The 25,505-nt window shown below is 40.5% G+C and overlaps 2 protein-coding genes across 3 annotated transcripts in view; one reads left to right on the forward strand and one right to left on the reverse strand.

Moving 5' to 3' along the window:
- Positions 1–23,082, reverse strand: part of AVEN (apoptosis and caspase activation inhibitor) — a 97,368-nt gene extending 74,286 nt beyond the window's left edge. Inside the window, exons 1-2 of the mRNA XM_080595294.1 lie at positions 22,745–23,082; positions 1,263–1,437 (exon numbers count right to left, since the gene is read on the reverse strand). Coding sequence (XP_080451420.1) covers positions 1,263–1,437; positions 22,745–22,999 — 430 coding nt within the window. The 5' untranslated portion in view covers positions 23,000–23,082. The remainder of the gene's footprint in view (positions 1–1,262; positions 1,438–22,744) is intronic.
- Positions 1–25,505, forward strand: part of CHRM5 (cholinergic receptor muscarinic 5) — a 56,586-nt gene that overhangs the window by 24,748 nt on the left and 6,333 nt on the right. Inside the window, exon 1 of one of the 2 annotated variants that reach the window (XM_080595291.1) lies at positions 23,228–24,624. The exons of the other annotated variant lie outside the window; for it this stretch is intronic. Within the exon in view, the coding sequence (XP_080451417.1) occupies positions 24,619–24,624 (6 nt within the window). The 5' untranslated portion in view covers positions 23,228–24,618. Of the gene's footprint in view, positions 1–23,227; positions 24,625–25,505 lie in introns of those variants that run through there. 2 annotated transcript variants of the gene reach the window in all.

The following is a 25,505-nucleotide window of genomic DNA, read 5'->3' on the forward strand; positions in this document are numbered from 1 at the left end:
TAACTTACTAGAAATACAAGTTAGTAGAAATAAATAGTACTTCCTTACACCTTCAGTGCAAAAGGATTATTCATTACAGCATTTTAAAGGCATTTTGAAGGCTACATATTAAGTTAGAGATATTGAAATTCACTTGGGGAAAAACAAGGCAGAACTATGGCAACACGCAACTATGAAGCTCAGGTTAGGTCTCTAGATCTAAAAAGTTTTGAGTTGTGATATCTATTTTGCTCTCCAGGCTACTTTATCTATCCAACTCTGATGTCCATACCAGACATCTTGACTCCAATTCTGTTTACCATGCAACATGCCATTTAGAGATGTCAATATACATGCCATGACCATATGCTTAAAATCAGCAATTTAGGCCCAGTTTTGCAATGCTTATGCAAAACTGAACTTCTGAAATTGATTCTGGCACACAGGATAGCTCTGGTCCATGTTTCTTTACTGCAGATAATTTCTAACTTATGCCTGTAAGCTGTGGCTGAAAAATCCAAGTATTCAGATCTGAGAGATTTCAGAGCTACCAAGTTGCACCAAAAAAAAAGAAAAAATACTGTCTGTAGCTTTTTGCTGAACAGTATTCTAACATAATGGCTCATTAAGAATTTCTAAAGTAATTTTATGTAACCGTGCATCTGTGTGCATCTGTCCATACTATTTGTGTATAGCTATTATATATACATATATATTTTATTTATACATACATACATATATATATATCTCACAGGCTGCCCTCCACCCTTTTCTTCTATTTTATCTCATTTTAAAAAGGGAAGACGACTGATCTTTACTATCAAGGAGAGTAACACTTGCTATTCATGCACACATCTGTACAGCACTGATTACAAATCTTTGTCAAAACAAACAACAGCAAGCAGCTGCTTGACTGCTTTGTTGTGTTTAGTCATACCAGCAACCTTTTTTGTTTTCAGGGAAACAACCAAACAACTCAGATCAGTAAGAAATTCACTGTCAGCAAGAAGAGGCTCAAAGTAACTGAACGCTGCATGTATTCAGACCCATAGTTTCAAGACAAAGCTATACATGCAGCAGCCCTTTTACTCCCCAGCTAGCATGGCTCAGTGGAGCCTGTATGGGCTCCCAAAGCTACTCCCATGGAGACTTTGAAGACTCCTAAATAGACTTAGGCAGATAGAAACAGTATTATAGGGTCCTGTTTCATCATCAAGGAACAAGAGCCAGAATATTTCAAGTTGTAAAACTAAAAAACTCTATACAGAGTATAAAATGCTTACCTGCTGAGCTAAGCAAAACACTGAAGTCTGTTCCTCTCTGCGATTCCCCACATTCATTCTGTCCCTCTTTTTCTGCATCCTCATAGCGGCTCCAGTTTGAAAAAATCTTTCTTCTTGAATAGCTTTTCACTTCTGTCTCTTCTTCCTCTCGTGATTCAGTTTCATCATCTTCTACCTGTAGCATTTTAACAGACAGTGAAGCCATTACAACTCAACAGCATTTATCTCAGTATTTACATAGCTGCTGATACAAACAACAGCCAGAGAATTCAAACCCAGAAATACAAATCAGCCTGGATAAGTAGCCACCCAGTCCAAATTTTAGAGCTGGTGCTACCATCTTTCTGAACTGTATGTAATGCCATTATTAAAAGTACCCAGCGACACTTCTTACAGGGGCCAAGCAGTGACGCTGATGCAAGTTCCACAGATTTCCCTCCTGTTCTGGAAGCCCATGGCAAACAGCTCCCTTTGTGACACTGAAAGCAACGTGTGGGGAGCAGAACTAAGAATTTAATTGCAATATGTGTCCAAGTGTTGCAGTGATAAAAATTGAATGATGTCTGTAGAGCGAAACTGGATGAAGACAACATAACAAATACTGCAGAAAAAACACCTGGATAGGGTTATCTCTGTAAGAATTTCCATTTTAAGCAAGGCCTTACCTCAAGTAATATTGAATTAATATTAATTGGAAAATTACTGAAATAATTCAACAAATTCATTTCCTTCGTGAAAGCCATTTCACTGAAACACAGGTGGAAAAGTGAAATAGAATGTTGGCAGTCAAACTACCAGCCCAAATGCTCAAAACATGCTAGGGATGAAAGGACAAGTCACAGCACAGTCGGCTTCAGATTCAAGCAAAGCACGTATTTGCCACAGGTACTTAACTGTGGAAGGCTCTCCCTGCCCTTGAGTCGTGTGCCACGAAAGCCCTCCTCTCACAGAGCCTGGGGCCCAGCTGGAAGGACCACCACTTCACAGACAGAAAGGTCGGCTTCACAGTGGAAGGAGTGCACAGCCGGCAGGGGGAGAACAGAGAGCAGCTGGAAAACCTGGGCACGAGATACCTTCTGCAGAGGTCTAAAGCTCTGAAAAGGTAGAGTAGGGGAGTCAAGAAAGAAGAGATTCCCAGTGTGCCTGCTCCCAAACGTTCCTACTGACAGCTCCTCTGTTCTCTCCTTCGCTTCATCTCTCCTTTTACAAACCACTGTGCTCTGCCATACAACCTAACTAATTTTGCTGTCCCAACAGTAAGTGCCTTCTCCATGACCAGGGCAGTGAAATTTAAGCTTGTCTACACTGCTGTAAAGCTTAAAGCCGTCTCCACTCAGTGTAAAACAATGCTAAGGGCAAGCTACCTTTCTGTAAGTCATTATATATCCATAAACCAAAATGCGCTTACAGCTCACCACCAGACACTTTCTTTAAGGAGCACCTTGGCTTTGACAGTTTAAATGAAACATAATCCTGAAATAAATGTGAAGAGCAATTATTTATATTTAAAAATGCACTTGTAAGTGTAGAGCTACAACATCTTGTGCAGAAAGATTACTAAAATCTCCAAAGGCTTAAATAGTTACTGTGTCTCTATACTGCTTTTGTTGTTGGTTGTGTTTTTTTTTTTTACATACTGGTATAAACATTGGACAAACTGGCATAACATGCAAGTAACAAAATCAGAAGTAGAATAATGACTTCAAGAAAAACAATCCACCTATATTCATAAAACAAGCTGCTTTCATCACTTTGGGAACAGCGTCACTGGTTAGGAATAGCATGAAGGAATGCGAAAATCGTCAGAGCATAAGAACAGACTAAAAGCTATTATAATTATACAAATACATCCCCAGACATCAACCCTCTGACAAGAGGGAAAATATTGCATACACTCTTGTTGCTTCTGTTTAATTTTTAGATAAAATCTCTTTTTCTTTCTATCCATCAGATAAATACACTAAAATAGTTGTCATGAACAAACAGGTGGTCACATGAATGAGGGGATGAAATCACAGCTCTGTATTACCGGGGACTGATCCAGAGCTATAGTTTCCACATAACAACATAACAAAGGCCAAATCCACTTATATTAAGATAAGAATCAGCTTTTCTCATTTCTTTTTTTTTTTTCCTCCTAGAAACTGAATGATTTGCTATAATCCAGAAAAAACTAATGGAATTCAGTGCCCCAAATAACTTGGATGTGACACAATTCACAAGTCAAAGCAAGGATACAATTGTGTTGTATTTCCTTTTTAAGAAAAGATCAGATCACCTGAGACAACAATTGTACTACCTTTAATTACTAACTATAGACCTGTTTAAAGGATTCTCTCCTTTCAGACATCAACAAAAACAAAACAGGATTATCACCATTTTATTTTAAAAAGATTACATTAAATTAATACGTATTCAAATGTTTTCTTCTAGGTGGGAAATACTGCTGGACTAACTTTTTTTTTTGCATTCTGTTATTAGCTGTGTTAATTAGCACACCTCAAGTAAATTGCATTTCTTAGCAGGTAAAATGTTAACTTGAACTTTAAGAAACGAGCCACAAATTCTCATAAGTGTTAACAGGCACTGTGCAGCCTAATTCCTCGAGTACTACCCTGAGATTTACTTTTGAAATGAGTAAACTTTAAATACAAACCTCCTTACTCCTTACATCTCCAATAACTATTTCAAGGAAAATTTTACATAATGCACTGTCCTGCTACAAGATAAAATTGCAAATCATCATATTTGGGTTTTCAACATTCACACAACTTAAAGATGCATTTTCACCATGATAATTATGGATTATAAAAGACATACAAAGAAATTGCTGATCAGTGAAGCTTCAGAAAATGATTTGCTTCCACTGTCTCATGAGACAGCTACCAGGTAAGAACCTCTGAGGTAACAACCTCAGAAACACAAAAATAATAATCCTTCATTGCTTTCCTCTTATCTGCCTATTCAGCTAGGCTATAGGCTACTGTTATCATCATACCTTACTTAAAATGAATCTTAATCGGTACAAAGCAGGCATCTATCCTTTATATAATGAAACAAAATACCTTCCCCATTTCCCATTCTCAAATAACAAATGATACAAGCTGAGACAAATTCTTGAAGCTAACTCAAATATAACCTTTAAAACAGTATTAGTCAGATAAGGAGAAAAACTTATTCCTTTAAACAGTTTTGAATCACATGTACACATTATTGCTCAGTGCTACAATGCACGATGATATCACAGCAGGTACAATATTTGTCTGCTGTGCCTCTATTTCAGATAGTATTATATGCATTAACATTTGCACATTTCACTGACATTTTGAAAGTGGGGACAGTATGCAAAAGCCCAGTTGAACAAAACCAGGAAACCTTCTGACTGTTTTGTCTGAGTGTTGATAGAAGGACCCTTTTGCCTAGGATGTATTTTCATCTTTTACCAGAGCCCATGACTCTGGTTTCCTTCTGAAGGAAAACAAAATGCACACCACACAGGACCCCAATCTGCAGTCTCTGCTACAGCATAAGGATATTTTAGTACACCCTCCTTTATACACTAATTTTGCCTATGGGGTTGGGGAAGATACGATACCAAGAAAAAAAACAGGAAAGCAGGCTTTCTGCTTTTCTCACAGGCGAGAACACGTTGATGCACACCTTTCAGGAATGAAGGTGTCAAAACAAAGTAAACGTTATTCTGAACAGGCCATTTCCCATGGGGTCAGCCTTTGGCACTTCCCTGGAACCCCAAAGTGTTTTGGATCAGAGCAAGGCTGAAGTACACTATGGCGAAAGTGCAGCAGTGACCTCCCATATCCTGCTTCAATTACTCAGCCACCCTTCAGTGTGAGTGCCGTCAGCCCGAGCAGGTTAAACACAAACACTCAGCGGGAACTGCTGAACTCACAGCCCTTTTAAAAAACTGACAGCGCGTTAAAAGGCAGAGCTTCCGTTAGGGCTTTCTAAAACTTTCTAAAAGATTTTCTACATATTACCTTTAGGAAGCCACGGGAGTTGCTTAGAGCCCTCTTCCTGTTCCGTTCTGTTGACTTTGTAAGGAAAGTTTAAAACATTTCATCTTTGTTGGTTCTTACAATGTTCTGCCGTGGCTTGGAGGAACACAGAAACAACACGTGCTCAGTTCACCTTTCGTTGGGGCAACTGCCCTTTGTCATTATATAGCTTTCAGGCATCATTACATTTTTCCTTCTTGCTTATTTTGTAGCATTTCTCCCAGTTCCCTCCCTGAGAGTGTCTCTTTACAGAAGATCTGAAAACACAGTTTTGAGGTTTTTCCCAACAAACAGCAACAGCCTATGCCAACTTCCTGTGTGAACTTCTGTCTTGATTCCCTCTTCGCTTCTGGGAAATGGCTGTAAGGCTCTGGCAAGTCCCAGTGACATTCAGGCTTATCTGTCTCAATGTCAATTTCTCTTTTCATCAGGGTAAAGGACTACCAAGACAAAAGGAGAGTATCCTATGGATTGAATGTAGCCTAGACTACCAGCTGTATCGGGAATGGACATATTTAAAATAGTAAGGCGTCACGCAGAGACAGTTTCTCCTCTCCCCTTCATCCCAATTTAAGCAGTACGTTTAACAGTCAGATTCTCTCAGATGGAATTTGCAAGTCGTAGGGTCAAAAAAACGTATATAGTTAAGCAACAAAGTGGTTCACAATCTTTACACTATAAATCGTTTCACAGAGTACAGTCCGTATGCAGAGGCTTGTATTAGCGTATTGTGTAAGTACGGTAGCTCGGCTGATGTTAGCTACTGAGTGGTTCCTCTAGCCAGACAAGTGCAAGTACGGAAGACTTACAGTGTAATGACTTGACCTGCTCTTGTGAAGACATATCTGCTTTTAATTATATTGTTGAAAGTTATTGCTGGTATAACGAAACAGGAGCAAGACGACAGCACCAGGAATTAACTCAAGACAACACGAGTATGACACGACCTCAGAAAGATTTCATTTTCGTAACAGTGCCTTTTTTTTTTAAACCTTAATGCCACCACAATGTTCTGTCTGCCTAGAAATATTAACAATAAATTTCTGTACAGAGAAGAAAGGGCAAGTTAGAACAATGACAGAAACCACTTTAAACAACATAAAAATCAGGTCAGTATGAAGGAAGAGTATAATACAACCCCCCAAACTATCCTTATTTAGTGCTCTTAATCCAGGCTTTAGAAAAGCAAATGGAAGATAAGACGCTAACATTTTCCTGAAAAATAAGCTTTTTGCAATGCAGTGATCTCAACCATAGCTTCTTTCAGAGACAGAAGAGAATATTTTGCAATAATACTCAGTAACATCTGCCAAAACTGTGAGCTGGTATATCCATACTGAGTTGTTTTTAATAGGCACCATAGTCACAACAGTCTAACCAAAACAACAACGTAAAAGTAAATGTAGTAATCTTATCCACCAAATTATTTTGCTTCAAAGTACTTGCTTATACTATCTACAGCATGCAAATAATTGGAACTGCTTAAAAACTTCAAATGACTTTTCTCAACACCAGAGAAACCACCTCTAAAAATATTCTTTGCACTCGGTGAAGTTACAAGATGATCAAGTGCCAGCAGGCTACAAGTCCTACTTCATCTTTTTCACAGATCATTATTAATATTTCCACAAGCCATAGCCACATTTTGAACAAATCTTACGCCTCAGTGAATTGGAACAACAGCATCTATTATGAGCTAAATCTCTCCCTCAGGCTCACTGAGCCAAAAAAGAAGCCCCACAGGCAAACAGTCTGGTTATTTTGTTTCAAACTACCGATTTAAATGGTAGACTATCTTCCCTTTCAAAGAACTAGAAAAGAACACATAAATCCTTACATTTATTTTCCCCTGCTATCTCAGAAATACGCCTGTAACCTATTAGCACACGATTAGCTGACCTGGTCCTTCCAATCCACGGTTTATAGGGGAAAAATGAAGCAACCTCTGCTACGGGTTCCTGTAAGTCACATATCAGTTTCGTGCTGCAGCTTCTTAGGGCATGGTTTGAAAACTGTTGACTTGTAGATTTAATACAATTAATAATCATGCAATGAAAAATTACTACCCTATGTTCAAGCAAGAAGGTCTCAAAAGCTCTATTCTCTAACATTGGTAGCCTTGGGAATTTGGTAAAGCCCATCAAGTAAATATTTATTTAGAAAACCACGATTCAAGATTTTGCTCCTTAGATGCTGGATTTTCCAGGCTACAAAGCCACCAGCTAAACTTTAGCTCTACTCATACAAGTTAAATCTCCAAACTGAAGGATATTTGCTGGGAAAATAAAAACTGTATCATTATAACTGCAGCGTTTATTCCACACTAATTGGGAAACTCGGTAGAGAAACAAGGAGCTCCGTTAACTCTGGAAGTCCTTGCGCCTCCCTTCCCCGTGGCTGAGCCATGCTGGGAGCAAAGAGCCTGGAGGAAGCTTGTCCAGCTGCTGTTTATAGATAAAGAGGCTTTTGATTTTCTAAACTTGCCAAGCCCATACTTCCCCACCAATGGAAAAGTCAACTGTATTTTTTCTCAAATTCAGTGGAAAGGATTATATGAAAGTTACTGGCAACTACATAAACACATCAAGCAATTTCTATAAAATTGTCACATGGACCTGCACAAAACTTGGCAGCTATGTTACTTTCAAACTGACAGTAACTTGAAAAAGCTGAATGTTTTTCTTCAGCCAGAAATATGAGTATAAACATAAAATAAGAGACTCGGTCTTGAAAGAAACAACAGGTTTCAAGTAAACCTCACAAAACAAGCAGATCACCACAAAGGTTTTAGCTTTTTCAGTTGGATTACTGATTATTCCTACATACAGGTTGTATTTTCCAAAATCAGGGCTTTTATATATCACATACATTTGTGAATGTTTTATGTCATATTCCAAAAACAAATCATATTCAGTATTTTGGATAGGCTAATGAGAATTTCTACTAAAAGGTATCTGTTCTTACCAAATCTGCCATTCCTAAATAAAAATATCCTGAGCTGCGCTGGAGATTGATTGTATTTACAAATGGAGTCAATTCTTATGTGTTGATGCCACAGAATCATCCCTTAGTCCCAGGAGAAAGGGACTACAAGAGGTCATCTTGCCCAAACTCCTGCGCAAAGGAAGGTCAAAACTGAAACCAGACCAGGCAGGCTGGGGCTTTTTCTACTCAGGTCTTGAAAAACTCCAATAGCATGCCTATTTCTTAGTGTTTCATTGTGTTTTGTTCTAGCACTTCTAAAACTGCCAACGCAGTTGTATGAACAGCTTCAACAGAAACACGTAAAGAACACACACGAAGAATCCTGTAACATCAAAGGATCAAAGTATATTGAGGGTATATATCAATCGCAGCTGTTCAAGAACGGGCTTTTTGAAGGATATTCCTACTTTGGTAGTCTGCATCAGTCACTGAGCAAGACAGCCTCTCAATAAACATCTGTGTTATACACTGGTATATATTGATAAGCTTTGTATTTCAGCAACCATATCAACTATGAAAGAAAAGTATGAGAAATTATGTAAAAAGCATGCTCAAAACAGCATCCATCTGCAGAACGAATTAAAAATTCAGTCTCGATCCTAACACACAAAGGTTAATTCATAATCCTAACAGAGCCTACCCAAAAGAGTAAAGTTTAGAGAACACTCAGGCAAGCCTAGTGCGTATTTAACACTCCCCACACGTACATAGTTTTAGAACAAAACCAATGCAAATTCAGCAACTCTGCCAAGATCAAAAGCAAAATGTTGAAGAAGCTTCAGGGTTCCTAGCTCAAGGAAAAAATATATGACAAAGTTTGAGAGGATAATTTTTGCCACAAAAAAAAGATGACACTTTTGAAAGACTGCAGCCATACTACCTCAAAAATGAGAACAGTTCTCCAAAACTTGTATTATGTTTGAATAGCAAAATAACTATTTCCAACCTTTTCATTCAACGTATTGGATAACACAGATAACACTCAGTAAGAGTTTTAAAGTTTGAGTTCTTTTAAACACTTCTGTTTCATTAAAAAAAGGCAAATAAGGTCTAAGACCTTATTTTTTTACGGATTTCAAAATATGAAAATAACTGGTGATATTCACCCCCCACTGCTCTATTTTCAATTGGCACAGCGTTAAAGACAAATATCTGAAAGACACCAAATAGAACAGAAGTGTTTGAAATTGTACAACTAAACTGGCAGAAAATTAATGAATAGCTTTTTCTCTCATTTCTAGTGTTAGCCTTCCGCCAGTTTAAGTCCATGTATCGGTTCACGGCAGACTCTGACAAGCACAAACAATGGAAAGACAGGCTGGAAGCCTGCCATAAGACATGGGCTCTGGAAAGCAGGTCCTTCCTTCTTATCTGGCAGCACTTACCCGCTAGTTTGGCCAACTGTACTGATAAGCCACATCCCGTGTTCGAATTTCTTGCAGTGTTAAACTTGGTTTTCCAAAGCCAATTTTGTTTTCTGCTTTCCATTAAAGACTTGTGGATTCCCTGTTATTATCCCTGCTCCACAAAATACACGTGGGCACAGGGATGTTCTCTGTTGATTTTACATATTTTTATATAAAATATGTAAAAATATGTACACTGATTGGCAAAACTTTCAGCATGAACTTTAGAACATTTGTGACTAGTTTTTAGTTCCCTTTCTCACTTGCTTCTTTAAGAAAGTCACTGAGGCGTGTGAAATGCATCATTTTAGAGGTTCAAAATACAAGTACTGGTGTTTGGTTCACTGTGAGAAATTTTTCTATCTTGAATTTAAATGAAAACACCCAACATCTGTCACTTTTTCAGATCAACTATCACATAATAACAGCATATTGCAAACACACAAAAATATTCACATGATAAAAACTAATGCTGTACAAGGAGATACTCTAGTAATCTGAAACCCTAAAAAGGCAGTACATAAGAAATTCAAAAGTAAAGCTTTCTGCTTTCCTCCCTCTTTCACCGTGTCTGCATCACTTTCGGTAGCATAGTCCTTAAGTTTTTCATCTTTCATTACTAATACACTGCTATTTTCTAATTGTAATTCCTCGTGCTACTGAAAAAACTCAGATTTCTACTACCCTTCTATCAACAAACTGGCAGACCCAGCCATGACACATTTTATTAAATTAGGTTGCATTAATACATTTCTAGCTGTGGCAACAAAGCAGTAGTTCTACAGTTACAAATATCCTCTCTGGGGGATATTTCCAGAAAAGGGTATCAAAACCAAATAATTTTTAGGACTAATACACAGCCACATAGCAAATAAGTGAACAATAAATTATATAAAAGATGCTAAAGATAAAAAGCAGATTGCCTAACATGCAAATGAAATGCATATCTATATAGCTGAATGAAAAAAAAAGTCACTGAACAAACAAGCAGGACGTATGCATTGAATAACACCGATTAAAAAAAGAATTGAGTCACACTAGACAAAATACATGTTATGGCAATGGTACTTTAAAAAAGATACTATTCTCAGCTCCCAGGGTTTTAAACAGCATTTCTGAGACCAATTGAATGGTCTGATGGACCAATCCTGAGACTAAAATGAATTTATTTCTTTAGACCATTAAAAACAGAAAAAAATGCAGACAGTACTAACCACCTACTTGATGAACAGACACCTAAACCTTCTTTTTTCCCTTTTGTTTTCTATGATGGGAGAAATGTATGGGCTAGTCACCAAAGCCCAGTTTTCCTCCTTTTCCATTCTCGTAGTGAACATAGGGATGCAAGAAAAGTGGAAACGAGCAAAAAAGTAATTCACCAAGGATACACCTCCAGACTTCTAAAGGTTGCAATCCCTGCCTCATAACCTAGGCAGGATTTCAGTGGCAGCACAGCCAAACTGTGCAGAAAAGCAGCCACCAACTCCCCCCGTTACCAGCTCTCCTTGTGCAAGTCTGGGCACTGAACTCCCAGCACAAACTCGGCAAAAGGAGGAACAAAACTGCTGGAGCTCCCTCGGGCACCACGCAGCCTGCTGTCCCGTAACACAGCAAGTCACTGCCAACCGCCCTGTTTGTGGTACTGCCACCAGAGAGGCTCGCGCTGAATCCACAGGCAGTGTAATTCAACATACAGCTGTATGCCTGGGCATGCGTTCCTGTGATGCTCCTCCAAATCAAAAGGCAGCAACAGACCATAATACCCCATTTTAAGCTCTTCAGTAGCTCAGAGACAGCCTGGTTAGTAGCACAGCTCCCAAAGCACTATATCCTCGAACTGCTGTACTAGAACTTCAGAATTAACAATAAGTATGGTTAGGGTTCTGCCTATATAACCAAATATCAACGTAACACCAATTAAAAAACACTGAAGACACACCACACTGTCCTGACTCTGTCAGAAACAGAATTTTACACCACCAATGTGTGACATGCACTTGGTCTCAGAGCAGTCACCCACTGCAGGCAACAGAAAAACAAGGGTTTATCAAAAACACTACATCACCGCTGTACTTTTTTTTTTTAAAAACAAATAGGAAATCTTTTTCTGCAGATCACATACATACTCATTAGAAAATAGTTCAGTTTGCCATGATGACCTGACAATAAATAGTGATGAGGACCAGTGGGAAGTACCAAAACAAAGCATCCCGAAGGTATTTTGTCCATAAATACAATCCGCATTCATTCAGCTACTGCAGAACTACAGCATTTTACCCAGAAAGCGGAAATAAAGTCAATTCACTTATGTGCACAAATGCATTTCAAGTTGCACCTCCCACATCTCATGAGAATTCAGTGGCTTGACATCCCCTGCAAGGGGTGACCTAACCTGATTTCTCAGACCTGCTTTGTACAGCAACCGAAGGCTCCCAGCAAGAGAAAATGACCTGTAGCATACCCAGCAGGCACACGCCCAAACACCACGCGCATACACACAACACAGAAGCAAAAATCACTTTGCATCAATTCTTTCTTTCATTCCTGCTCTATCTTTATGACAGCATTAAGTTTCTGCATAAATTACAAAAAGACTGAAAAGAAGGACTTGAGGGAAATTCATTTCAAAGTATTTAAAGTCCGGTGGTAGGTCGCTTATCTGAGAAATTAAAAAACTCGATTGCTTTGTATTTGAAACTGAGCAGAAAGCAGACTGCGACTTGAACTTTTTCTTCTTCTCCACATTCTCCAAATCCTTCATTTCATTACTGATTGCAGATTCAAACCTTTTCATCACGCTCTCTCTGCATCTAAAACAGACTCTACGTGTCCACTGACTGCCATTTTAGCAAAAAGCATCAGTGGTAATGGTTCTGTAATCTTGTGAACAAGCTGTTACTAATGTAAACTGGCAGCTACAAGGATGATTTTGCCATACATTTTGAGGAAGAGACGAAAATAGTGCATTACTTCATTAAGAGAGATTTTTTTCTGCCCAAACAGCATTTTACAGGGGCTAACAAAGGATGCAATAAGGCAAGAAAATAAACAATTATTATTGATAAGTGCATCAATACGCTTTGCTGTCTCACTGAAAATAATTACACCACTTTTCATTATACTTCCTCCTTCAGTGTTGCACGTTATTTAGATAAGATTTTTTCCCCTTCCAATTATTCAACAGAAAACAAGCATTTGTAAAAGTCACTTCATTGCCATTCTTGGCACACAGCTTAAACAAATCAGTATCGGAATTTGCAGATCCTTCTGCTTTTATGTGGTTTTGTTCCAGACTAGTATAATGAAATGTAAAGACCAAAAAAATGATATTTAATATTTTTGCATTGCACCTTATGATTTTTTTGTCAGTATTAATAAGAGATAATATTAATATTAATTAATATTCATTAATATTTGGCGTTGCCAAATATTAAATCCATTCCACTATTTAGTGGCATACATGAAAGAGTAAGTTAAAAAAAAGAATTTTTTTTTCAGAAGCACTAGTTGGTGGGTGAGGTCATACACATGTTTTTATGTTCACAATCTTCTCATATTAGCATATTTACCTATTTGGGCCTTTGTAGTGAGTCTCCAGTGACCTTTATGCACTGTCTCTCATTAACAGAAACAATTTACTTCCTTACCTAGCCATCACATCTCCTCCAGTACAAATACAAGTTTATATTATTAACTGTTTTTTCAACAGTTGCCAACTGAAAAGGAAAAAGCTAACATTTTTTCTTATTTAGACTAAAGAAGTAAGAACCTCCAGAGAGGTTTTTTTCATGAAAAGAGAAAAAAACGGCAAAGAGTAATCCTCTTCACTAGTTTGCACTATTGGTGACCTTTAGAGAGACCTACCAAAGCTAAAGAGAACCTTAATTAGCAGAAAGGGCAATGGAGAGAACAGGTAGCATGAAGAAAAAAGCTTTTATTCTTTACTGTACTGGATAAGAATTTTTAAGAGATTGATGAAATCCTAAAGACTGCTTCATAAATGTTGTATACTAGAACTCATCACTTTGGGTTAGCTAAAGATAGAATCAGCTATGGCAGGGACACATTCTTTTCTGAAACTTCTATTTAACATAACAGGAATGATGTGCCATTTAAAAGAAAAAAAAAATCATGAAGCTCACAGGAAAGGTTTGGTTTTGAAGTTTCTGCCTAAAAATTGTTACTGTTCTTCAACGCTCACACTGCAAGATTCTAGAAGCTGTCTTACTGACTTAAACAGCAAAAATTATATATGTGTATATATATATTTCACCTTAATTTTTAAAATGTCTTGTGGGTAATTCAACCAAATTTGTCACATGACTATAACCTTTAGCTTCTCTAAATCCAACATGCATCAAGAGACAAAGTAGTGAAGAACCACTGTCCAAGGTCCCCAGTGCCCTAACGCCAGAAAAACAAGATGTTAAAACACCATTTTATTCTGCCATTGGTCTATAGAGTATAATTCTAAAAAGTAAGAGCTAGCGTACAGCATCGCCCTGACCCTTCAGGCAACTCCATTGTTAAGAAGCTCCAAGAATCATTTAGAACTTGCTGAAAACATGCACACATCCAAATTACCAAGAAGGGCGAGGACTGGGCTATACTCGTGATCCACAATTCCAGGACTTTATGTGCGCATCACGTCTCTACTTACAACACAGTTTGCACTGTTTGCCAGACCTAGGTGCACTTTGCATATCTACAGCCCAGTAACTGCAGAACTTCATATGCAGTTTGCAAGTGGTGGGCTCTGGTCAGTGCTCAACTGCCCAAACAACAGGCGGACAACTTCAGCTTGGGTCCCACCACAAGAGAAACCACTCTGAGTCCATTAGTATCGGGTGTATCCCAGACAAATTTGTACAAATATATATATATACAGACACATACTCATTCTTGACAGTAACTCAGTAATGAATATGCACCCAGTTAGCAACAATAAAATACTATGAGCCAAGCCAAAAACACTGAAGGAACAAACCTCTCATTAGCACAATTTGGTTCTGAATTTTACCTCCACAAATAAATTGCACTCTGGGACAATAATCTTCTAACACCCTTGCTAACTGAAGGCTGAAGTGGAAGGAAAAGAAATAATGAGTACGGTACCATTTAAGCTTCTGTTGCTTCCACGGGCATGACGCCTACTGCTAAAAATTAACAGGAACATAAGTCAGTGAAGTAAGCAAAGCAGAAAAACCTGAGTAATAGAGTCCAAAAGAGAATACAGAAAAACAATGGCTTAGTTTGTCAGGCAACTGGAAAAAACTCAAGCCATCAAAGTATACCAATGACAGAGCAGTAGCCTAGGAAATGCCATGGCCCAGAATCATCACTCTGCTCTCTACACGTCAAAGACCCTGGCTATTTCAGAGTTAAAGAGAAAGTCTGTACAGTTATCCTCTGGGAAAAGCGAAGCAAGAATAGAAGCAGAGCCTTGAGGCGAGGTTCTCACACACTCCAGCAGATTCACTGGTCTTACTAGCAGGATGCATTAGTCAGTCTACCTGCTGAAGAGTTAAAGCATTATTTTAAAAAAATAATAGTGATAATCATAAAACACCACATGCATGTTAAAATACAGATGAATGGCTCACATGAAAGGGAACTGTAGAAAAGACTTCTTTCCATGCCTTACCATAGAATTACACAGGCCTAAAATCCTTTGATTATGCAAGCCAGTAAGAAATATTCCTTTGTGCTTGCTACAAGGCTCCAAACCACCACTGAATCAATCATCTGTGATTTTCATGTTTCTTTAAAATACAGGGAAGCCTTCTGATGGCTACATAAGGCCATGCAGCACCATCAGGCTGGCTGCAAACCTCCAGCAGGGCTCCCAAAACTACCCAGTTACATTCATGGAAAAGCAGGAGCTCTTTTAGAATTGCCTTTGTGACCATAAAACTGTTACTTAGTTGAGTTACAGCACTGCAGAATGAGTTTTCAATTAGATTTCTTCACTTCTAGAAATTTGTTGCTTCTTTCATCACAACTACCTCTGATCTCCCATTTCATGTACCCACACCAATCCCCTCACAATGTTCTCCGGGACCACTGACACAACCAGAGCCACACGACACAAGCAACGTGTTTAGCTCAGAGTCCACACGTGTTCCCTTTGCACAAACAACTTCTCTTGGAGCTCTGCTTAGAGCAAACGCCCTGTGGCGAGAAGTTCCACTGGCTCATACGCACATGTGGTTTTCGCTCACCCCACCGTGCATTCAGAACACACCTCCCTGAGGAGCGAGGACCCCCACAGCTGTTTGAGCAGCAGCTCCTCGCCCCTGGGGGTCGGGCAGCCACCCACCCTTCCTGCTGCTCGCCGCTAGCGCCACTTCATCAGCTGCCACGGCACGAGGTGGACCACATAGACCCTTAGGTGAGCTGGCTTAGTTTTTCCCTCAGGGCTGAAATTGCAGCTAGATAGGATGACGAGCACTTGGGAGAACTTCTCCAACACTCGAGCCATTACCTTTTGCCTTTCCTCTGAATAACACCCACTACATCGTACGTGATAATTAAATCTAAGTAATGGCAGGATTCAAAATTGTCTTTTGTACACCTAACAAAATATGAAGCTTATAAAGTTATTTGTTTAAGCTAACAAAAGTTCAGGATCGTCTGTTTCAAAGTTATCCAATTACTATCTCAGAGACTGAACGAAGAAAAGTGGAACAAAAACTTCCAAATAGGTGAGGCAGGAAAACAGAAAGGCACGGCCTTCAGAAATATATATATATATATATGTAAAGAGCTTATTATAATTAAATTACAAAAAAAATCATGTCAGACATGAAGCTGTTACATAGTACTGATGCTGCACGTTCACCTATGCAACAGGACTTTTCCAGTATAAGTGTTTCAAGTTAAATCAGAAGGGAAGTTGGCAAATACAATGAAAGAATAACAATAAATCTCATTAAATGTTTCCATGCTAAACAATCAGGGATTATCACAGAACAGTGCGTTCCCTGGCTCTGTGAAAAGGAGGTTTCTCTACTGGCTGGCAACTGAGAAGAATAAACTAACTTTGGCTGGACAAAAAGAGTTTTCCCTTTTTCCAATGCAGACAGCCTGGAAAAAAAAAAAAAAAAGCTGCGGCAAGCAGTTACACAGGAGCTGAGCAGGCTCAGCAGCTTTCACCATATTCTTAAAACCTCTGACAATATTTTTCTATACTGATCTCCATATACTTTCTACATAACACATTACACAGTCTATCTACCCCTTCAGTCACAATTTTTATTCCCAATGCCCTACTTAAACCTCCTTATGAATACATCTTTCTTCTTGTCCTACCTAAAACATTTTATTTCTGATCGGTTTGCAGCAACCTTTCTACTTAATGGAGTACTCCTATTCACGCTTCCCCCAAAATATCCTCTTTTCCAAACTGAAAAAAAAAATAGATCCTCTCAACTTTCCTCTTTGGTCATAAAGAATAGGAACAGAAATAGAAATGTTTATTTCAGTTAGAAGTGACCTACAAATTATTCTCCAGTCCAACTGCCCAACCGCTTCAAGGCTGCCCAGAAGTTACAGCGCATTGTTGAGGGCATTGTCCAGATGCCTCCTGAAGGCCGACAGGCAGGGGCACCAACCACCACTCCAGGAAGCCTGTCACAGAGTGTGACCACCCGCACGGTGAAGGCATTTTTCCTGCCGCCCAGCCTGAACCTGCCCTGGCACAGCTCTGTGCCCTTCCCTCTGATCCTGTCATTGGCTACCAGTGAGGAGAGATGGGCACCTTGCCCTCCATTTCCCCTCCTTGGGGATCTGTCAAGAGCACTGAGCTCGCCCCTCAGCCTGCTCCTCTCCAGCCTAGGCCAACCCAGTGTCCTCGGCCTCTCACCCTGCCGCAACCCACAGGCCCGGATCCCTTTCTGCAGGGCTGCTCTCCTGCTGCTCGTCTGCCGGCCCGTACCTGCACCCGGCATTACCCCGCCCCAGGTTCTAAACACCTGAACCAAAACGCATCTAAACAGCGTTTACCCTCGTTGAATTTCACACCATTTATGATTGCCCCATGCTTCAATGTACCTAGATCCCTGCGCAAGGCCTCTTGTTTTTCCCCCGCTGTCAAAAGCACCTCCCTGGGTAGTTCGGCCAGCAAATTCCAGACCACTGACAGGAAAATTGAAGAGAACCGGCCTAGAGTTCAATACCTGCTCATCTATTAAGCTGCCAGTTGCTTTCTATAGAATTGCAGCAAAACCAATCGCATCCTCCTGCAGATTTTTCCTACTTAAATATAGTTGTGTAAAATGTGACCTTGAGCTACACCTTCCTGCAGTCTCTTTCTCTCATTTCTTGAGGCTGTGCTGAACGCCAGCTCTGTGCTCCACCCTTCTGCCTTCCCTTTCTTAGCACTGCCTTCACACTGTAGAGCTATTTCACTCCTTCACCAGAATTATTAACAGAAATACTGAATGCACGCGGACACGGAATGAAGCCTTGCAGAATCCCATTTAACAAACACCAATTTGACACTTGAACCGTGAAGAAGTTCCCAACCACTTGTTCACACAGTCATCAAGAGGCTTAATCTAAATCAATACACTCCAGATAAAGCAAGCCGCACTTCAGTCAGGCAGTCAGTGGCTCTTCACGCCTCAGCACAGTAGAGAAACTCCTGCGAAGGGAAGCTCTTCGCACCTCATTAGTAATTAAGTACAGCTCACAAATTGACATACATTGATCTAAATAAGTTTTTTCCTAGTTGCGTTGTAGAACATTAACATAAAGCATCAAAAGATGTGTTGTTCCAGGTATCTATTTCTTCTCCTACATGCACAGGATGTGTTGCAGCGCTCTACAGGAAACCAAATGTGTATGTATTTGAAAAATCCAAGCTTTTGTTACTATGTAGCTGCCTATGAACAGATTGCTTCTTGCAGTTGCTTAGACTGTAAAGTTTCAGCACGTACTAATGGGGAAAAATATATCTGATATTGATAACATTAGTTTTAGATAATAAAAATTAAATAAATTTGATGATGTCATCTTGAAACTGTTAAAGAGTGAATGCACAAGGTAAGAAGGAACGCACTAAAATCGATCTATTCTACTTCCACTTGCAACTGACACCCAAAGTCAGAAAAGGAACATCAAAATGGACCTGCCCATTCCAACTGCACTTCAGTAGTAGCATGCATCACATGCACACACAGTGTATAATTTGTGATAATTGAAAGAAAGTTAAAAGAATATCTTAAACCAACCAGAAGGACGTGGTCAAGGACCATCAAAATAAAGCCCAGTATCATGCCCACAAATTTTGCTTTTTTTTTTTTCAAATAACCTATATTTTATAGAGAGCTATTCAAAGTAGTACATAAAGTACTATAACAGTGCATAATAGTACAAATCAGTACAAATAACAGTCCACAAAATCAGGTATGAATTATAAGCAAAGTAGAGGAGTTAGGATAAAAGGAGATAACACTGGGCCAATTTCAACTGGATCTTTTACTTTGAGCATTATAATTTCACATTACTAAAAATGAATAATTGCAAATGTGTTCTATTTATTTAACATAGATTAGATAAGTTAAAACAGACAGAAGCAACATAAAATTATTCAAGCTGACAGATCTGCAAAGAAATCTGCCATTTGGTAAACCAGCTGGTCATAATCAGACTTCAGATTAATACTATTTTTGAAACAAGGATGCAAAATCTTCAGCATTCAAGCCAGTTAAATCAATGTGCATGCTAGTTATAAGGCTGAACAAGTGCAAGATGCTTTTTCTTTTTCACAAGAAATGAGCACTTTTCCTCCCAGTTCCTAAGCCAATTCCACACTTCCATGAGAAGCAGAATCTTGCTTAAACAACAGCGCTGTGGAGTTCCTCAGAAAGCTATTTCCTTAATAGCTGGTAGTAATCATGAAAGTTTTTAAGATTTTGATCCACATCTAAACCCATCACAGGAGTAAGTCTATTATTTATAAACAAATAGCACCCTGATCTCCTTCTACATTATCATCCAGCAGAGAGGGAGAGAAGTGACTCAGCAAGTACTGGGTCTTGGCAGGATTTGAAAGCAGCACAGCTATTACTAAAATAAAAAGAATTACAGCATGCTTACAATAGTGTACAAACATATAAAGTGGTGTCCAGCATTCACTGGCCCACAGAAACCTGAGATGCTAACATGACACCACCACTGTGCTTTCTTATCCCTGTTGTACAGGTCAAAAAATAACAACCTCCCGTAGCTTCAAAAACAGGCTCAGGATCCACTAAATTAAAACATCGAAAAGACAAATTTTGAAGACGAATATTGGTTTCAAATGAATGCAAATTACTAAGGAATATTACTGCCAAAACATTATGCAATTTCACGCCAATTTCTAGCTCACCCTAAAAATTGGTAGGTACTTCCAAGTTTTTTAATGAAGTTTGGTGTTACTGACACTCTTATGATGCTTTCCTAAACCCATTCACCTATACTTTTACTTGCATTTTACTGCTCTGTCTATAGCAGGCTCAACAAATCCAAATCCAGTTATTTTAATGCAATTTGATGTAGATTTTGTTTTAAAGCTTTTCATAATTGAAGATATTAAAAAAAAAAAATCTCAGACAACAACTAAAGGTCCAGTAATCACAAAGTACTTCAATATCTAGCTTAGCAGCAATAGTTTTATAAACAAATAAGGTAGAAATAAATTAAAATTTATATTTTAATAACTTTTAATTATGATTCTAAATGATATTTTTTCAGGATATAATACCAGATTATCTCAATTCTGATTATACAATGCTAGAAGAATCCTAATCTAGTAAGAAAATTCCTCCGAAATGCCAAACCAACACCAACACTGGGGAAATGCAGCATAATCTTTCACAAATTTTACCCTGGAAAGCAAAAGGGCTGAAATTGCCCTACAAAACCCTACATATTACAAAATTTCAGTGTCCTCCACCTCCCTACTCCAGGAAATTTCAAGGCCCCTTTGAAAAAAAAAAAAAACAAACAAAGATTTTTCATAGAAGGCTCTGGGTTCCCAGCACACAGTCAGAAAAGTGACGGGATAAACCACTCACACTACAAGTATTATTACCTGGCTCTCCAGGTGTGAAATTTACACATCACCACTTGAAAAGCTCAGACCCCCTGCAGCTGAAAACCAGCAGGGTTCCCTCTCACACATATCGCTTACTCTGGGTCAGGCTCCCTCTCGCTGAGCTGGTGCACTTGTCTAAAACAAGCGACCTCGCTGAACAGAGCGAGAAATAAAACGGGGCAATTTCCTGCCAGTTAAGGGCTGTATCCATTCAGAAACAAGGCCTAGCTTATATCAAAAATACTACAAGAGATCTCACGTTACCGCACAGATGGAAAAATAGAGAGCAAGAAGGACCTCCGTTTTGTAAGGGGTAAACATTCAGGCTGGCTCAGACTAACACTAGGCATCACCAGCTGCAGGTTGCCACAGCTGTCGACACTATGGCTAGATCACTGGGAGCACGTCAGTAAATGCAAGGTCTGTGACAGGTGTGCTACAAAAGCATATGGTGCTTAATGCCAAAAGACTCCAGCGAAGGAAAAGCATGATGCTTAAATGCTGATTAGTGGAGCTCTGGGAAACCCTTAGATCTTGCTTCACTTTTAAACGCGCAGCCCATGCAAACAAATGAAGTCACTGCGCTAGGCTAAAATGAAGAGTATACCAAAGTCAGTAACACAGCGATCAGGCAAAACGTATTGTAAATTGCCCCCCAAAAAAATCTTTGAACTGCTTCCTAAAATACTTCAAACAATAATCCAGATGAAAAAGCATATATATTATGTTTGATTCCCTTACTGAGTAAATCTTTTAAATTATTAAACGTGTCATGCTGGGACAATTACAGCACTACTGGAGAGAACATAGATATAGATGTGTTTTAACTTAGACCAACAACTCAAAATCAACTCGGGATGCTTTTTTCAGCTAATACCGGTACTAAACTTCTACCCTATGCCTCTGTGGCTCATGAGGGAGCACTACTGTTTCATATCCGGAATCCAAACCTGTCTGCACACATCAGTATGAAATCAGAAATCTGTATTGCGAACAACTGAAATTGCCAACTAGTGCTCTAGGTAACAGTATCAATCCAGCTGCATTTTTCTGCTTAAAATGAGTGCTAAAATGTATCTGACTGCAGTGACAAGAGGCCAAATATTTTGCAATTTTTGAAACCCATCAGCAACCATGGGTGTTCTAATACAGATAAAACATTGGCTGGGTCCAACTGAAGCCACGGCATCATAAAAGTCACAGTGAATCTAATCAACCTGATCCTGAAAATGGGGTAGCAGCTGGCCTGTCTACATTAGGACTCCCAGTGCTGCCAACACCAATCAGCATTAGGTTGGGATTGCAATCTTTTTGCCATTCCAGGGCCAATCATGATTTCTTGTTTGACCAATGCTAAAGAAAACAAGACAATCTGAATGTCATACTGTCAAAGCACTTATCCCCAAATTAGAATATTCTATTATAAATTATTTTTTAAAGGTATAGTGTTGATCTTGTACTACGGTGGGTTGCATAGAGCATTTTAACATCTCCAGAGCAAACTGACAGTGTAGTTGTGGTACAGGCAGGCACGTTTGTGTTACCTTTAACCTGTTAAAATACTTTATATTTAGCCAAAGCATAGGCTTCAAGTGGGATCAGTGACGACGTGTTCGGGTGAATCAGATACCCACTCTGCAGGCTGAGCACGTCCCCGTGTTTTCATTGCCAGTACCACTGGCTGGACAAGACACGCGCTCATTTCAACTTGTAATCAACTGCGTCAAAAACGCTCATCAGTTCATCATCTCTATTTGCAAACAGCGCTGCATTTCCCAAACGAGGCTCGTGCTTCACTGTACAAGCGGGTTTGGCCCGAAGCCCCATCCCGGCTCCCTCCCCAGCACACACGTTTCAGCCACGCCACGGGGCGGCGAGAGGCCGCGGAGCCCGCCCGGCCCCACCGAGGGGAGGCAGCGGCCCCGCCTCCCCCCCCCTCCCGTGCCGCGGAGGGCGGGCTCTGCTCTTCCTCCTCCTCCTCCTCCTCCTTACCCGCCGGTCGTGGTGGTGGGCGGCAGGCGGCGGTGCTGCCCCGCGGCCCCGGGGCTCTCGCCTGTCCCGGCCCCCGCCTCCTCGGTGCCCGTGAGCGCCGCCTCTTCCCCGGCCCCCGGCTCCTCCTCGGCCGTGGCCGTCTCCGCCGCTGCTTTCAGCCGCCGGCTCGGCCGCCCGCTCCGCGCCGCCCGGCCGCCTCCGACCGTGCCGCCCGCCTTCCCTGCGGGGCCGGCTGCCGCCCCGCTCCGGCTGCATGGCCGGGCCGTGCCGCAGCGCTCCGCAGCGCACCGCCTGTGGCCGGGCCGGCCTGTGCCGCGCCGGTCCCCGCCTACTCCCGGAAAGAGGCCGGTGGCGGAGGCCGGCAGAGGGAAATGGCGGCGCCGCGCGGCGGCGGCACCGGCAGCAGGGACGGCTCGCGTGGGGCCGCGCGGGCACCGCGCCGCCGAGGCCCGGTTACTTCCGCCCGGCCTGCAGGCCCGTCGCAAATCTCAAGTTTTCCACACATGCTTAAGGCAAACAACAATGTATTCCGTGTTCAGAAAATAGACACCTTGGTGAAAGCCGAGTAAAGTTAGTGTTCTGTATTACGTGAGGCAAAAAAAGTAACCCAGCCCAGGCTGACAGCTGGTTGTATGCAAGCCTGTGTGACAGAAAGCCTGGGAAGTGATCCTGCACACTCACAAAGTGTGGAGGACACAGACGACGGACAGGGGAACAGCTTTGTCCCTTACCGCTAGGCTAGTTTGTACGGCTGTGTCTGAGCTACAGCGCCCATCTTGGGCCCAGGGAGGTTCCTCAGTTCCCCTCCATCACGCTTGCTCCACTGGTTTTGACTGCACATGCTGTCACTTGACAGTACCCATTAAAAAATATCAATCTGTTTTTGCGGAGTTTTTAAACCCGGTAATCCTTACAGCAAAAATGCTGCCAGAACTCCCACACTGTGAAATCATGGGCTCTAGTGTCTCTGCTCTGCCACTGCCCATGGTAAGGGCTGCTTCTGGGGCACAATGCTCAGCAATCCAGTAAAATTAGCATGACTGCGGTGCCACACGCAAGCAAATAAATCAAGTAATGGGGAGCTGCACTAGCAAGCACGTTGCACAGACATCCAAATGATTCCATGTGCAGCCAGCACAGGCCTGGCAGACCTAGCGCTGAGCTAGAGCTAATAAACCCTATCGAACCCAAGCTGTGCTTGCATCTGTGGCACAATTTATCTGTGACATGAACAATCTGCCTGCAGATAACTGTAAGCTGACTATATGCACAAATTTAACAACTCACAGTAATTAGTACTTACAGCTAGTATGAAAAAAAATATCCGTAATATTTGGCAACAAATAGCAAATATCATTACAACTCATAAGTGTGAGGTTCATGCATCAATAATTATGAGACAGATAGCAAAGTCATGATATTGTACATGTGCATGTAGAGTTTGTAAATTAATTTTGATCTCCCTATTATTATCATCTATTGTGATAGACAATTAACATAAATTATGTTACCATAGCACACATAAGTCCCACTCACAGACACTATTGCCTTGAGTGATACACAAATAGAGAACAAAAGGTAACACCACAAAGTATTAGCACGGAAGTACGAGACAAAAGATGATGCGGCATGAGGAGATGATGAGAGTGGTCAAAATGCCAAGAAGAGATCTTTTCATGCTAGCAGCTTAGCTTCTGTCAATTTTTATAGGCATCATAGTAAAACAATCCATTAGGGAGGGAACATGATGATAATGAGTGTTTTACCTGGTGATAATGACTAAGTTTTTGTCATTGATTGTAGAGAGCTCATACCAAGCATGAAGAACAACACCAGAGAAAGCAAAATGTATCTGAAAAAAATAGTAGGTGAACATGAAGGTTTGTATTACTTGCACCCTGTTGCAGTAAGAGTGGCACGTAGAAAGAAAATAAGTAGGGAAGGAATGTAAAAAGCCTTCAAAAAAAAAAAAGTTTCACATAATACAAGAGAGAACCACTGTAAATGAGAACCACTGAGATGAGTTGTTAGCATCTCCCCCAAATGTTTTATTTTGGGCTCCCTTTGTGATGCACTTAACCTTCACAATACACCTCTGACTTCCATTTATACATGAATTACAATTTCTATACCATATTATCTGTTGCCCTTACCAAAAGTCATTTCAAACCAAGAACAATCGTGTTGGGGCAACACCAATTTCTACTCCTTTTGCTCTGTGGTCTGCAGTCCATATGGGATAGCTTCAGCAGTCTTTCCTCCTAATTCCTAGTTTTAGACAGGGCAAGAAACCTAAGAAGGGAACATCCTTGCTACCTATGACAAAAGACAAAGCATCACAATTTCTATTCTCTATTATTTTGAGAAAGATGGCATCATTAGGGAAAAAAAAAAAGGGGGGGGGGTGGAGGCAGAAGTTCAAACAATCTCCTATAATCATACTAACCGACTGCTCAACCCCAGGTGTTAGGCAAATGTAGAAGGCAGCCAATTAGAGGTTCATCCATGTGCCTGTTTGACATTCATCGCTCACGTTTTTTTAAGACTGTCTCAAGCCTTTCGTGAAGTCTTGCAACTTGCACAAAAAGCCTGGTAGAGCACCGGTAGCGTTTCAGTTATGTTACCTGTTGGGGCATGGAGCACATCCCCCTTCTAGGAGCTCTGGTGACTTAAGTTCAAGCTTAGCTGGCTGAGTCCAAGGTCAGCTCCTTCATTGGTATGAGCTGTTATGAAGAAGGTGAGAAGTGAGGGCCTCCCTCTC

Source organism: Anser brachyrhynchus (genome assembly GCF_964034855.1).
Source record: "Anser brachyrhynchus genome assembly, chromosome: 5".
In the NCBI taxonomy this organism is placed as follows: Eukaryota; Metazoa; Chordata; class Aves; order Anseriformes; family Anatidae; genus Anser; species Anser brachyrhynchus.